Source organism: Labeo rohita, unplaced genomic scaffold (assembly GCF_022985175.1).
Source record: "Labeo rohita strain BAU-BD-2019 unplaced genomic scaffold, IGBB_LRoh.1.0 scaffold_119, whole genome shotgun sequence".
NCBI classification, from domain to species: Eukaryota; Metazoa; Chordata; class Actinopteri; order Cypriniformes; family Cyprinidae; genus Labeo; species Labeo rohita.
The window spans coordinates 9,263-24,338 of record NW_026127329.1 but is presented as its reverse complement, the minus strand read 5'-3'; the positions used below and the strand labels follow the sequence as shown (position 1 = coordinate 24,338).

Below are 15,076 nucleotides of genomic sequence, written 5' to 3'. Positions count from 1 at the left end.
TCAAAATGTACAAAAAATATGTTTCATAAAATATCTAGAACATAGAATAAGATGATATCCAGGAGTAACAAAAAATTGTTCAAGCTAAGATTTCAAAAATTAAGTTTTAAAAAGTACGTCCATGTGATCTAGAAGTTCCAAAGTGTTTAAAATTCAAAAACAGTTATTCAATAAATTGATTCTTAAATATTTTGCATTCATTTAAGTTCAAAAAAACATCAGGACATTTCAAGATTGCCAAACATGCAAATAATTTATGTTCTCTCTATTATAAGAACTTAGTTTTCCCAAAACATATCTTATCATTTAGGTTTAAAATATGCTGTTTTAGTGGACTGTGCATAATCGTATATGGAGCTATGCTTGTTCCTCATACCTTTGTTCCTGTAATGACCACCAGATGGCAGCAAGGCTCTTATTACAACAAGGATGGAGACAAGAAGGCCTTCTCGAAAATGATTGGCTTACAAAAAGTTACACGTGATCAACACATTTACCAATAATGACTCTGAAACTTTCCGTTTCTACCTTTTTAAGAAAAAAAAATTTACCAATGACATTGAATAAAACATATTACAATCAGTTTATTAATTACATGTTTACATACAGAATCTAAAGTTGTTACATATAAGAAAAATAGCCTACTTAATCTTTTTTTTTTTTTTCTTGACATGGCACAAAACCTCACTTACATTCCATTATGTTGAGTGTGTTGCATTAAGTTGTGTGTGTGTATTTGTTAATAAGGGATCCGTGGACACATTAATGTTTTTAGATTTGTGCAGTAAGCATTTTTATTTTAAAGTAAATGGATAAAATTAAATGCTTGGGGTAAGATGGCTCCTCGAAAATTGGCACAGACGGGCACAAGTGTCATGTTTGGGCAGGTTGGCTAGTGTTATTATTTTAAAATGTAATATTTATTACAATTAATAGGGGTTATTATTTAAGATTTCTATGAATTAGATTTCACATATCTTTTCTTTCATTAAAACCTACAGGTTAACTGAGTGAAATCATGAAATTGGTATTCACATTGTTGCCATTATGACATATTTTCAATTAAAATATGGGCATTTAAATATGTAAATATTAATATGCCTGTATATAAGTCCTGATTTTACCTTTCAATGGCTTTAAATGGCTTTTACTGGGATTCTGCTTTGTCTGTCATTGGTTATTCAATAATTAAACTAAACTGTGAAAAATAAAATAATTAAATAGAATAGAATAGTTGATTTAGCATCTTACACTAATGACACTTTAAACACTTATATTTAGGGGGGATATCTTACCCCCTTTTGATATTTTACATTTTGTGCTATAACAACTAAATTAGCAAATGTTTATTTTCATAATCCTATAATACACTGGCTGATGCATCATCCTGCACATGCTAATCTTATATTTAAATATGTTATAATTTTTTTAAAATAAATCCACATTGTTCTTAATGTTAACAATATCAGAAATGTAAATATTAATTCATAACTTCAGTTGCTCTCATTCACAAAGAAAGAAAACAAATAATCCTACTAGACCAATACACATGGAGAAGGACACAGAATATGATCCACTGGTGGTAGTAGCAGCTGATGTTGCAGATAACCATTGGAGCTAACAGTTGTAGAAGGTCTCTTTACAGAGGCAAAACATGTGCCCACATTTCCCACCCTGTCCACAGCTACCAGCTCTACTTCCTGAGAACAACAGGAAGCATTGTAGGATGCCACAGTCACATTTGTGCCATCTGCACTCATCACATAACTTAAGCTGAGAGAGCCATTGCCACGACTGAGGGACACTCCGGCTATGCCTGTACCATTACCATCTGTTAAGTTGGCACAGAGTTCCCATGATGCTCTGCTGCATTCCACAGGACAGTCAGCTTTAATGCTCAGTACCTGACAGACAGGGCTAAAGAAATCAGTGACCTTCCAAAAAAAAAAAAAAAAAATAGAAATTAACCAACAACAACTAGTCAACAAATACTGTTTACATGTAAAAACAGAGTGATGCAGAAAGCTATATTGTTATCAATGGATGGTAAATAATATATATCATATTGACCCGAATAAAAGACGACCCTGATTATAAGACGACCCCTCTTTCTCAAGAAAAAAAAAAATCTTGTTTTATTAAGAAAAAAACATTTTTTTCTTAAATTATTGTTATATTTGTCATATATTTATTTTTATTTTGAAAGTATGGTATATACTGGTAAAATATACCACCAATCACATTTAAAAATAAACACTTTTTGATATACCATAAAAATAACAGGTAGTCCATCTGAATTATATAACAATTAGGCTCTCACAGTAGCCTAAAATTTCATTAACAGTATAAGTGAAATCTTATTGTAGTCTTCAAATTTGGGTATTGTGTTAAAATCACCTACAGAGAAAGTTCCCATCAGGCTAACAAGAGTCACGACTCATGCCGCTGTAAGCTTTTCTTTTTCTTTTGTTTTCACTCACGATCTTCTAACATTACTCGTTTTACACGTATTTGGCGCTACCTATTGTTGTGGGTGTATTGTTGGAATGTTAAAGTCTAGACCCCGAATACAAGACGACCGCGTATACAGTACGGTATATATTCTTGTTTTTTTGCAGCTTTAATAAAGGCTACCTTAGTCATGACAGTGAAACGCAGTGCCATGTAATTTGAGTCACCGGTCTCTGAATCTTCTGCTTCAATGGTAAGTGTGACATCCGTTCCTGAAGCTGTGTTGGAGGGTGCAGTCAGCGTTACTGTTCCCTCAGCGCTTCCCTCTGTCCCCAGGGTCAGAGAGCTGGGGAAAGACACACTGAAGCTGCGGTCTGTCCGGGCTCGGATAGTGTAACTGCCACCTGTAGCATTAGTGGCCACTGTAAAGTTGAGATGAAATGGGATTCCAGGCTCTATAGTGTTATTTGGTTGTGCCTGAGAAGAAACATGTTTAATATGATTAGAGATATTATCAGTGTATTTTGCATATCTCATGTTTTTTTTTTTTTTTTTTTTTTTTTGGATATTCCATACTAATTTAATGTAAAAGCCATTTGATAATGAGGACAGAATTTAAATTTTTGGGTGAGCTGTCTCTTCAAGCTCACCTTGATAGTAACTCTAGAGCCTTGTTGCTGGGTGGGTGACTGTCTCTGGAAGGGACTAGGCAAAGATCGGGTTAAGTCATTTAAAAGTCCTTTCAGCTGCACCACAAACGCCCATTCTGGGATTTTGTCTACATTGACCAGGAAGTCTGTCGCACCCAGTGATTTAATGGTTCCATTAACAACAGCAGATCCTGAAGCTTCAACTAGAAGCACGTCAGTCACTGTGACTGAATCTCCTCCGGTCACAGAGACAAACAAAGTAGCATTTCGACCTGAGCGATGAGAAAAACATTATTTTTTACATTGATGATGAACTAGTGTTTCCAAAAACAATATTAAGCAGCACAACTGTTTTCAGCACTGATAATAATAAAAAATGTATTTTCACTTCAAATCACCCAATTAGAATGATACTTAAAGGGGCCATCGGATGCTAAGTTCACTTTTACATGTTGTTTGAACATTAATGTGTCTTGGCAGTGTATGTACAAATCTACCCTATAATGATAAAAATCCATGCAGTGGTATTTAAATTAGTCTGTAAAAATAATATTCCCTTTTTCAAATCGAGCTATTCTCAGATGCCTGTCGTTGTGGCGTCACACAGACAGAGGCCACTCCCATGATAGTTCATTGACATGAGCGTCTTACCTACCCACACGGAAATAACCTATATAAACATATATGTTTTAATATAGGTTTTGATATAGGTTTTTAATATATGTGACATATATAAAATTGGCCGTTTTCCTATATTATATGTACATATATGTACATATATGCACATATATGTACATATAGGAAAACGGCCAATTTTATATATGTCACATATATTAAAAACCTATATCAAAACCTATATTAAAACATATATGTTTATATAGGTTATTTCTGTGTGGGTAAATTCCATAACATGCCAATTACATGTGATACCAATTTCACGTGTTCGCACATAAGTTTTTTTTTTTTTTAGTTAGTTCTTAGTTATTGCCTTGATAATAGAAAATATGAGCTAGGCATCATGTATGACAGTTGCCAAAGTGAGATATGAGCTAAAATGACCAGATCCTGCCATGAGCTACATAGGAGACATATCTTGTATGTACATATAGGGCTTTTTTGTGGATATAAAGAAGCAATACAGGAGACTTATATGGCCTGTATATGCACATATATGCACCTCAATTTTGCCTATATGTGGCATATATACGCATATATGCAGCATATATATTATCATATATGTGCATATATACTGCATATAGGTTTCATATATGCGCATATATCCTCATATAGGTTTCATATATGCGCATATATCCTCATATAGGTTCTTTCCATGTGGGTAAGATCAGTTGTAACAGTCCAACCTCCATGTTTTGATGCCGAAGCAGGGATGTAAGTTAGACAAGAATTCAGCAATTGAGGTGTTGGGTTGCTGGATGTATTAATGAACGTAGTGGTCGTCATTTACTCCCGACATCTGAGCTGCTGAAGATGCAGTGGATTACGTTTGTTTCTACATATATCTGTCTATGTTCGTGTGAATCATTCACGATCCAGCTTCACTTACAGCAGAAGTGAGTATAAGTTTTTTTTTTTTTTATGAACCTTTGCGATCACCTTTCCTAATAATGTGCTAGTTAGCAAGTTTAGCGGCTAAACGCAGCTAAATGCGGCTAAATGCGGCTAAATGCAGCTAAAGTAAACAGGCTCGTCACTCCACAGAGAGAAGAGAAGGGCGGGGCGAGCAGAGCTCATTTGCATTTAAAGCAGCCTCGACCAGAATGGGATGATTTTTGCAGAGCTCATTTTGACAAGGTAAAAAGGGTGTTGTTTTACACAACCATTGAGAATTTTTAACCAAAGTATATTATAGACTTTTCATTAAGACCCTAAAGAATCATATCAACTTGTGGAAAATGGGCATCCGATGATCCCTTTAAATGATGTGACACTAAAAACTACTATGACTGCTAAAATCTCAGTTTTGCCATCACAGGAATAAATTACATTATCAAATCTATTAGAAAACATTTATTTTAAATTGTAATAATATTTCTCAGTATTACTGTTAGTATATATATAAATGCAGCCTCAGTAAACAACATGAGAACATTTAGCATAACTGTCTAGTAATAATCAAGAAATATCAAATGAAGAAGATAATATCAATATACCAGTCAAAGGACGATTGGATTTTGGTGTGAAGTCACCTCCTTCTAACTGCTCCACAAAGTTAAAGAGAAAGTTCACAGAACTCTCACCTGTAATCACAATTAAATATACAACTATTGCAGTATTTCAAAGAAAAACTATTTACTGATGTTATTTTCAAAACCATTGTTTATCAGTTTTATTTCTAAAATGTTAAAATCGGTTGATACACACATTGTGTAATTAAACATTTGATTAAAAATGAGATATAATAATAAATTTGATTTAAAAATTTAAATCTCAGTAGTTTGCAAACAAAACAAAACCTATGCAGGTACATGAAACCAGGCCCGTCGCGACAAGGCAGGCAAACCAAGCAATTGCTTGGGGCCCCGAGCTGGCCTGGGGCCCCAAGACAACGACTGGTTAAGAATAAAATGCAGCGACAAACTGTGTGAGCGCCCCATTGATAGTGAATGCAGTAAAGTGCAATGACACTGTTATCGGGATCCCCCTCGCTGACAGCAGCCAGCCAACCACGCGATCTCTGCTGCCGGCAAAATACAAAACTTCCTCGGCAGTCATGAAGCGGAATTATGCTTCAGGAAGCCAAAAAAGAAAGAAGAGAAAGGAAGAGGAGGATAAGAAAAAAACAAGACAGTGGTAAGTGATAAATTACACACATAAAATAGCTCTACTTGTCTTGTACAAATGGTGCAATTTTGCAGCAGGTAGGCTAGCAGAAATATGTTTATGTATGTTAGCTAAGCTACCTGCCTGACAGCAAATGCTGCTTGTAACGAACAGTTAGAGCAACTTTTTTTTTTGAACGGACGGAATATGGTTACATACTGTAATATGTTTTTTAACGGGATAAAAATAAAAATCAATGCTGATCTTCCATTCCCCTGTCTGGTTGTCAGATTGAGTTTTACTCTCTTTAGATTCCCTACAGTCAGGATGCTGGCCAGAGGACCATCTGACACTGAACCTGACTGAGACACACCTGAAACACAGGGGAAACACAGCTTATTTTTAACAGTATAATATAATCCAATTTTGCATTTGGATTTTTGTATTGGAGAAGATAAAATATATATAGCAATATTAGCAAACAATGTTCAAGGTGCACTGGCTCACCTGTTGGGCTGTAGATGGTAAAGACTGGAGATTCTCCAGTGATATACACAGTCACATTGGACAGAGATGGATCTAAAACAAAGAAAAAGTTTTCTGCAATGACTGGACTTCTCACCACCTGAAGAACAGTCACCTTCAGGAAACAAAGATGTGTCAATTGCAGTGTTGCACCGCGAAATTGCAATCACCAAATTGAAAAAAATATATATATATATTGCAAAGAACAGAAATGAAAAAAGGAGTTTTTAGGGTACATACTTCCCATTTTTCTTATTTAAGGAAAATGTTACACCATAGTACGGTGACAGTTCACACAAAAATAAAAACTCTGTCATCATTTGTCCATTATATCACATGATGATTTTACTTTCTGAAGTCATTCTTAGAACATACCAGGTCTGATGTAGATGCATCTGTAATGACTGCAGTGGCCTGAGACAGTGTATCTTTTGTGACCTCTATGGTCTGTCCACCAGAAACATGGGCCAGATCTCTGTACAGCTGTATTTCTGACAGAGGCATTGATCTTGAATTTAAACTCTTGAGATTGTGAGACATCCTTCTTCTACGGAATGAGAAAGGGTTAGTCAGCATGAAAGTGACCTGGATGGTGGAGAAAGAGCCAGAGAAACAAACAAATGTAACAACACAGACAATTTATGACACTTGATTTAGCAGGATGTGATCTGCAGGCATTTACTGTTGACTTGGTGCTTTCAATCATGGCCTGAATGGTGCTTTTTAATTCTGAGTCCTTTGCTGCAGCATCAGTGAAAACAAAAATGTCTGAAGATGGAGGAGCTCCTGCTAGTGCCAACTGGAGAACCAGATTTTTTTTCAATTATTAAATTAAAAATCAACACAGATGAGATATTCACAAAAAAATATATCAGTAATGTAATATTATTTATCAGTATGAGTAGGAGTGATTTTTACATTTACACATTTCATATTTACATTGCTACAATTGGCATACATGTATAAACACAAGCAAACAAACACACAAACCAGCAGTCCTGACAGGCACATCTCTGGGGCGTCTCCTCCACCAGTTGCTGTAAGAGAATTAATTCTGGCTTTGAAAAGATCTGCATTCCCAGTTCTTGTCAGATTCCTGTTTACTCTGAATACTGACACCTGATTTGTTCACGTTTGTGTAGTTGCACAAACATAGCTGCTATATAAGTCGGCTCTGAGTGCCATTTCGTTAGAATTATATCTCCTTGCTGGACTTTATGGAGAAGAAGCAGCAAGAACCAAGAAGTCTACTTGCTGTGTACTTGCTGTCTACTTGCTTGCTTCTCTCAGTGCTCTCTGTGGCCATCCAGCAACCTAATATTTTCTGATCAAATTTCAACTGCAACATTGTTTTAAATGTTGTGCTGTGAGTATGGGCATGGTAAGTGCGTCGCTTGCCTGGGCAGTGCTCACGTTGAGGCTGCGCTACCTGAACACTGCTTTAACTGTGAGGCCATGAGGTCCGTCCTGCTCCACCCTCACCTGTCCACACTCACGTTTCTCCCCTCCCAGGAGCCTCAGAGGTGGAATCAGATGGGCAACTGGACTGACTTACTGGGCTCAAGTAAATTCACACCGGCAGTCCTGCATGCTTCACTCTCCCCACAATGCCCCGATTCACCAGAAGAGGGGAGCTTGCTATGCTGTGCATTCATCCAAGTCCTGCAGGACCACCCCCGCTCTAGCGGGTGGCTGGCCGAGAATTTTTCAGATCAAACTTCTCCACACAATGGACGAGTCCGGCCTGAGTTCCTTATGGCACGGCGCACAGCAACTGATCTGGCTCTGTGTGCTACAAAGACCACTGTGCAGGCGATCGGCAAGACCAACACAAGAAGGCTGACACAGCTCTTTCCCTCTGAGGCAGCTTGGAATCCACATTAATAATTACCTCGATGATGTGGATGTGTTAGCCAGATCGGTTCAGGAACTTTTCGCTCACAGGTTACCGTTGCTCAGCCACCTGGAGGGTCTTGGGCTAAAAATCAATTTAGTCAAAAGCTCTCTGTCTCCCAGCCAGCGAGTTGTCTTCCTACGGACAGGGGTCTGGATTACACCGGAATGCTTACTGGCAATTCAGCGTCTAGTGGTGTCATTCACGTTAGGGACTTCTTATTCCCTCAGAGGCCTGAGCTGTGGGGGCTTCATGTTTGGTCCCTTGAAGGGAATCTTTGCAGCTCCCAGTGAGGCTGACTAACACCTTTTTTGTCCATATTAGGGATTTCCTGGAATGTTCTATTACATCTATGAGGCATATTTGGAGTTTCGGTAAGAATGAAACATACAGTACATGAGTATGATCACTAATGCTCACACCACCCTATTTTGGGTAAAAATAGGAAAAATAATACTTATCTTTAAAGAAATTTAAAGTAAATATATGCAAATCTATAAGTGTTTCTCCAGGGTTTTACCACCTCAAGTTGTTTTCATTAAAGGATAAGTTCACTGCCAGAACAAAAAAAATACAGATAATGTACTCACCCCCATGTCATCCAAGATATTCATGTCTTTCTTTCTTCAGTCGTAAAGAAATAGTTTTTTGAGGAAAGCATTTCATATACATTTCGTTTTTTCTTCATATTTCAGTGGTGCCCCCAGAGTTTGAACTTCCAAAATGCAGTTTAAATGCAGCCTCAAACGATCCCAAATGGGGTTGTAAATGATCCCAGCCTAGGAAGAAGAGTCTTATCTAGCGAAACAGTTGATTATTTTCATTAAAATAAAATTGATATACTTTTTATTGTCAAGTGGTTGTCTGAAGTCTGTTTTTTTTCTGGTTCATGACAGTTAGGGTATGTTGAAAAACACGCATCTCATGTTCTCCCTCAACTTCAGAATCGTCCTATATCGCTGTTTACCTTTTTTGTTAGGGATGTTGGATCTTCTTTGCATGTTCACTTTGCAAAGACTGGGTCGGAACTTCTGCAGCGATGAATGATGATTTTGAAATGATTTTTGAAGTTGAGGGGGAAAACACAATGTTTTTTTTTTCGACATACCCTAACTGTCTTGAACCAGAATACACAGAGTTCAGGCAGAGCAAGACAAGATGAGCATTTGAGGTTAAAAAGTATTTAAATTTAGGTTTCCTGGATCATTAAATGGGACTAGAATGTATTCTGAAGGTTCTTCTGGTGTTCCTCTCCTGCTGTCTATGATGCTGAAAGACACTCTCTTTGCCTCTTCAATATCATCAGACATGCTGCCCGTGGTGTCAATCACAAAAGCCAGAACTGAGGTTTGACTGAGGCCCACCAATCTGTAAGAAAGAAACAAAACTGGCTAAACCTGAACAACAGTATCACTTTCTGATTCTAGGGGGCTCTATGACCTAAGAAAAACAAATTATTTAAACTTTGTGTCTCCACAATGTCGTCCCAGTTATAAAACCTGGTGAAAGTAGATGGCAACAACCAGTCAGGGGCCATACAGACATCACCAATAGAAATCCCGCTGGATCAATTCCAGGAGGAGGCTATTCCTCTAGTGGAGTGGGCCCTCACTCTTATAGGACACTGTAAGCCTGCTGAGGCATAGGTCAGGGCTATAGCATCCACTATCCAGTAAGGTAGCGGGCAGCCCTTTAAAGCACCCTCCGAAATCACACTGTACTATGTCATTTTAATTTAACTGGACAAAACCTTAGTCATTTCTTTCATTACAGAAGAGTCCAAAACTATGTGTGATGTGAAAAGAAGGTCTCATACTGAAGAAAGGCTTTGTTGCCTGTGGCCAGTCGGATGTCTTGCAGCACTTCCACAGTAGCGTTGATGGCCATGTCAGCAGCACGGAGATGAAGGAAGCCGTGATCTGAGCTGATGTCATCCTTATTGATGCCTCCAGTGGGTTCTCTTGAACTGGTCCTGTCAAAAGAGCCACCATGGCTACACTTGCCTGAAAAAAAGAAAAGAAAAAGTATAGTATAGATTTTTGATTCCTGTTCCAGGCATCCTATGATCTGTCATGACATAAAGCAGAGATCCACAGTACACATGGGATGCCAAACTTCCCTACCTGTGGGTTTTGTGGAGAAGAAAATGTTGAAATATCCTGAGGTTAGTTTCTTTTGCAGCAGTATTTCTGGGAGAATGTTATCAACACATTTTGGCCCAGTGCAGCTTTTGCATGTTGGTGTGCTGGGGTCTAGATACACAGAGGTTTAAAAATATTTAGAAAGTGTGTATGTTTGCCATTTTCATACTGTGGCAAAGGGGGGATGGAAATTGTGGAATGGGCTAACTGTATTTTGTTTTACCTGCTATATTGTTGAGAGGAAGGTCAGGTTTGATGAGAGTGCTGAAAGGAGCAGTGTTTCTCAGTTCCACCCAGTTACTGTGGCTATAGAAATCCTACACACAAACCAACAACACAGTGTTTATGTAAATTAATGAAAATAATGACTTTGTTATGTTAGTCACATATTCATTTATGAATGCATTTCTTCTGTTATTCAATCTCCAATAAATTGTCATCAAAATGTGCAATGTGCTACATGTGCAAAAAAAAACAAAACAATTTTATAATTTCAAAACAATTTAAATAATGATAATATTATATGTTAATTAATTATTTATTACAAAACAAATAATGATATTAAAAATGTAAAAAGTAAAACACAAAGATAAAAATAAAAGTAAAAATAGCATGTAAAAATAGTAGCATGGACATAGTTCAGAAAATAAATAATTATATTTACTTGATACAAATTGGCTATATGTTCCTACATATTACTGTACTACAATTTCAATTTGTAACATACCTGTAGAGTGTGACAAAGAGCCCCCAGTGTGATACGGGCAGAGATATAGCTCCCCTGCTGCACGCTGGCCTTTACTGCAGCCACACCACTGGTTATGAGATCCCGGCCTTCACTGAAAGCTTCATTGTCTATGTGATGTGCCTCACTCAGTGCAAAACGTTGATCTACAGCTGCATTGCTTAGATAAGTTTGTGTTATAGCTGAATAAAAACAAAGGGAAGAGACAGCAGATAATGAAGCAGGAGATGCTGAGCAGGCTTTTTGGACAGCAGATGGAGTCAGTCTGTTGTTTATCTAGTTGAGGCATGGAAAGAGGAGAATATTATTATTTTTATTATTAGAAAGAACTTGAGTTCCATCTGTTTTTCATTTTTCAGTTTAGGTTTTAATTCAAATTATGTGTGTAGCGTAACTTGAGAAGACAGCAATTAGCAGTTTCAAAATTAACATTTAAGGTATGACTGTAATTTATGTTGTAACACAAAATGTGAACTCTCTTCATGGAATGTTAATCACAGATCTTTTGTTACTCGTAATGACCTATTAATATTTTGTATGATTTAAAAATGCTAATTCAGTTGATTCACTCCCATGTCTTTTTCTTACAGGCAGTGTGAAGTCGCGCCCCTGGGCAGTGGCTATGTCACGACACACTTCTGCTGTCTTGCGGAGGATGGCCAACTGAGTGATTTCTCGATGGGTGAGGGAGCCGTCCTTAAAGAGAGGTTTGAATGCTGCCACCTCGGGGGGTTGAAACAGGGTCCCACAGAGGAGAAATACAGCGACTCCTCTCCATAGCTCAAGGTTGCTTTACATATAACAAGTAGCTTTGTACATCCACACAAGCAATATGGATACAAATACAATATAAAAGTACATATTAAAGATATAAGATAAAGATATAAAAATATGTTTTATCTGTCTCTTGAGCAGACAAAGATGGAATGGTACGGAGAGTAAGGGGTAGTAAGTTCCATCATTTAGGAGCACTAACACTATAAGCACTACTGCACTGTAAAAAATAAAAAACACAATTTGTTGAGTCAGCTTAAAATAATTTGTTACCCTGCTGCCTTAAAATTTTAAGTTTAGTCAACTAAAATAAGTTTATTCAACTTGAAATGTTAAGTTGTACTAAGTAAAAACGTGTTTGCTAATCTTAACAGATGGGTAAGTAACCCAGCTGCCTTAAAATTTGAAGTTGATTCAGCTCAAATATCTAAGTTGTCACTTAGTATAATTTAACATTTCAAGTTGAATAAACTTTTTTTGAGTTGACTGAACTTAAAATTTTAAGGCAGCCAGGTTACAAATTATTTTAAGTTGACTCAACAAATTGTTTTTTACAGTGTGTGCTTTAGATATACAGATGCAAATAGATAAAGTGCAATAAATAAATGCTTAAAAGTGTATTTGGGACTTTTCTTTTCACTAGTGTTATTCAAAACTTTAATGAAAAATCCAAATAATCTAAAATCTCAAAATTAACCAGTGCATGAAAAAAACACAATATTTGCCTGTAGTTACTTACCTTAAATTTTGGTTAATTTTTAAAACATTATTTTTCAGGAGTTGAATTTGTTAGTCTTTAACTGGAGATTAACTCACCAAATATTACGCTACCAGTCAAAAGCAGTTGTTTTTTTTTGTTTTTTTTTTTTGTCTCTTCTGTACACCAAGCCTGAATTTATCTGTTTCAAAATACAGCAAAAGCAGTAATATTGTGAAATATTTGTACTGTTTAAAATAATTACTTTCTATTTGAATATATTTTAAAATGTAATTTATTCCTGAGATCAAGGCTAAATTTTCAGCATCATTACAGTCTTCAGTGTCACATGATCCTTCAGAAATCATTATAATATGCTGATTTGCCATTCAAGAAACATTAACATTTGTATTTAAAACAGTTGAGTACATTTTTTCTGGATTCTTTGAGGAATATAAAGATCCGAAGATAAGCATTTATCTGAAATAAAACCCTTATTCGCTACATTATACATACAAAACATTGTACGCTATACCATTCAAATCTTTCAAATAATTTTTTTAAAATTATTACTTTTATTTAGCAATGATGCTTTAAATTGATCAAAAGTGATGATAACGACATTTATAATGTTACAAAAGATTTCTATTTCAGATAAATGCTGACTTTCTATTCATCAGTGAAACCTGAAAAAATTCTGCTCAGCTGTTTTCAACATAAAAATAATATTAATAATAATAATAATAATAATAATAATAATATTTGTTTGAGGAGCAAATCAGCATATTACAATGATTTGTGAAGAATCATATGACACTGAGGACTGGAGTAATGATGCTAAAAATTCAGCTTTTAAATCACAGAAATAAATTACATTTTAAAATACATTCAAATAGAAAACAGTTCTAATAGTAAAAATATTTAAAAATTATACTACTTTTGCTGTAATTTGGCTCAGATAAATGCAGGCTTGTTGAGCAGAAGAGACTTAAACAAAGTGTTCAAAATTGTACTGTTCAAAAACATTTTAATGGTAGTGTACATATTACACAATTACATAAATATTGTAAAATCAATCAATAAATCAATAAATAAAGTAGAGAATAATTTGATTACCTTTTCGCAGATTCTCTGTGCATATACTATAACATACACAGTCTGTATCTGTATATTTATACACTTTTACTCATGACTAATGTCACAAGATTTCATAATCTTTCCTGTAAATGTGTGGTCAGTAAGGAAGAAAATGTATTTCCTTATCAACTGCTATTAATGACTGTGCCCTTTTTTAAATTATGTTTAAATTAAAATAATTAAATGCTCTTTTGTTTCATCGACCTGTTATCAAATTGGACTCGCCTCTGTTTCCTTGACAACTCTTAATGGCTTATAACAATGCTTAACACAGATTACAAAAACAAAATTGGTCTTACAAACTTGTAAAACCATACAAACCTAATCTCCTTATCAATAAATATGCTAGGAAGTGCTTTAACATTCCCTAAAACTTGGGTCAATATATATTTTGTTTAGTTTAGTTTATTTGTATAGCACAGGGGTGGCGGCCGTTGGTCCTGGAGAGCCACAGCCCTGCATAGTTTTGCTTCAACCCTAATCAAACACACCTGAACAAGCTAATCAAGGTCTGAAGGTTTACTAGAAAGCAACAGGCAGGTGAGTTTTAATTAGGGTTGGAGCTGAACTCTGCAGGGCTGCGGCTCTCCAGGACCAGAGTTCGCTACCCCTGGTATAGCACAATATAACAACAACCAGCTGACCATTGTGCAGTACAAAAATTGTAAAACCAAAATTAAAAACACTAATCAAGACAAAAAAACAGCATACAAAGACAATCCCAATGGGAGCATATTTAAAGAAAACAAAATGGGGCAAGAATAGATCCCTGGGGAACCCTGCATGTCAAACATGTTTTAAGGGGTAAACATCCATTTATATAAACAGAAAAGGTTTAGGATTTGAGCCAGTTCTAAAGGTAAATTAGAAATTATCCTTAAAATTTGACAGAACTGTCACATCAAGGTCAGATTTTTTCCAATAGAGGTTTAACAGTAGCATGCTTTGAATATTCTGGAGCAAATCCTACAGAAAGGCTGTTATTTATTATTGATAAACAAGCTAATCAAGGTCTTCAGGATCACTAGGGCCAAAGCCGATAGATGGCAAGCCTGCAACCATTAGCTGAAAAAGCGCAACGTCTAAAGCTAACGCTTCCGGTCTTTTAGTACGGGAGAAAGGAGACCAGAGGCCGTTTTCTTTGAATGGATGTCAATGGAAGAGAGGCTTCACTACACTGAATAAACCGCTTTTTAGATGAAACAGCTTATCATTTAATGAATCAACAGCCTATTTGCTAATCTTCAACATGTTTTACACTAAACATTACTTTTGGATTGA

General features: G+C 36.1%; 1 protein-coding gene across 1 annotated transcript; it reads right to left on the bottom strand.

Annotated features, from left to right (window-relative positions):
- Window positions 1-1,503: 1,503 nt before the first annotated feature.
- vwa10.2 (von Willebrand factor A domain containing 10, tandem duplicate 2) lies at window positions 1,504-14,857 on the bottom strand. The gene is given in 18 exon segments (XM_051100989.1): window positions 1,504-1,607; window positions 1,610-1,934; window positions 2,635-2,928; window positions 3,102-3,373; window positions 5,273-5,391; window positions 6,136-6,175; window positions 6,178-6,255; window positions 6,390-6,522; window positions 6,783-6,992; window positions 7,090-7,206; window positions 7,398-7,503; window positions 9,457-9,669; window positions 10,118-10,304; window positions 10,425-10,553; window positions 10,666-10,759; window positions 11,170-11,463; window positions 11,776-11,959; window positions 14,844-14,857. Coding segments are annotated over 18 exon segments (2,913 nt in total).
- Window positions 14,858-15,076: the final 219 nt, after the last annotated feature.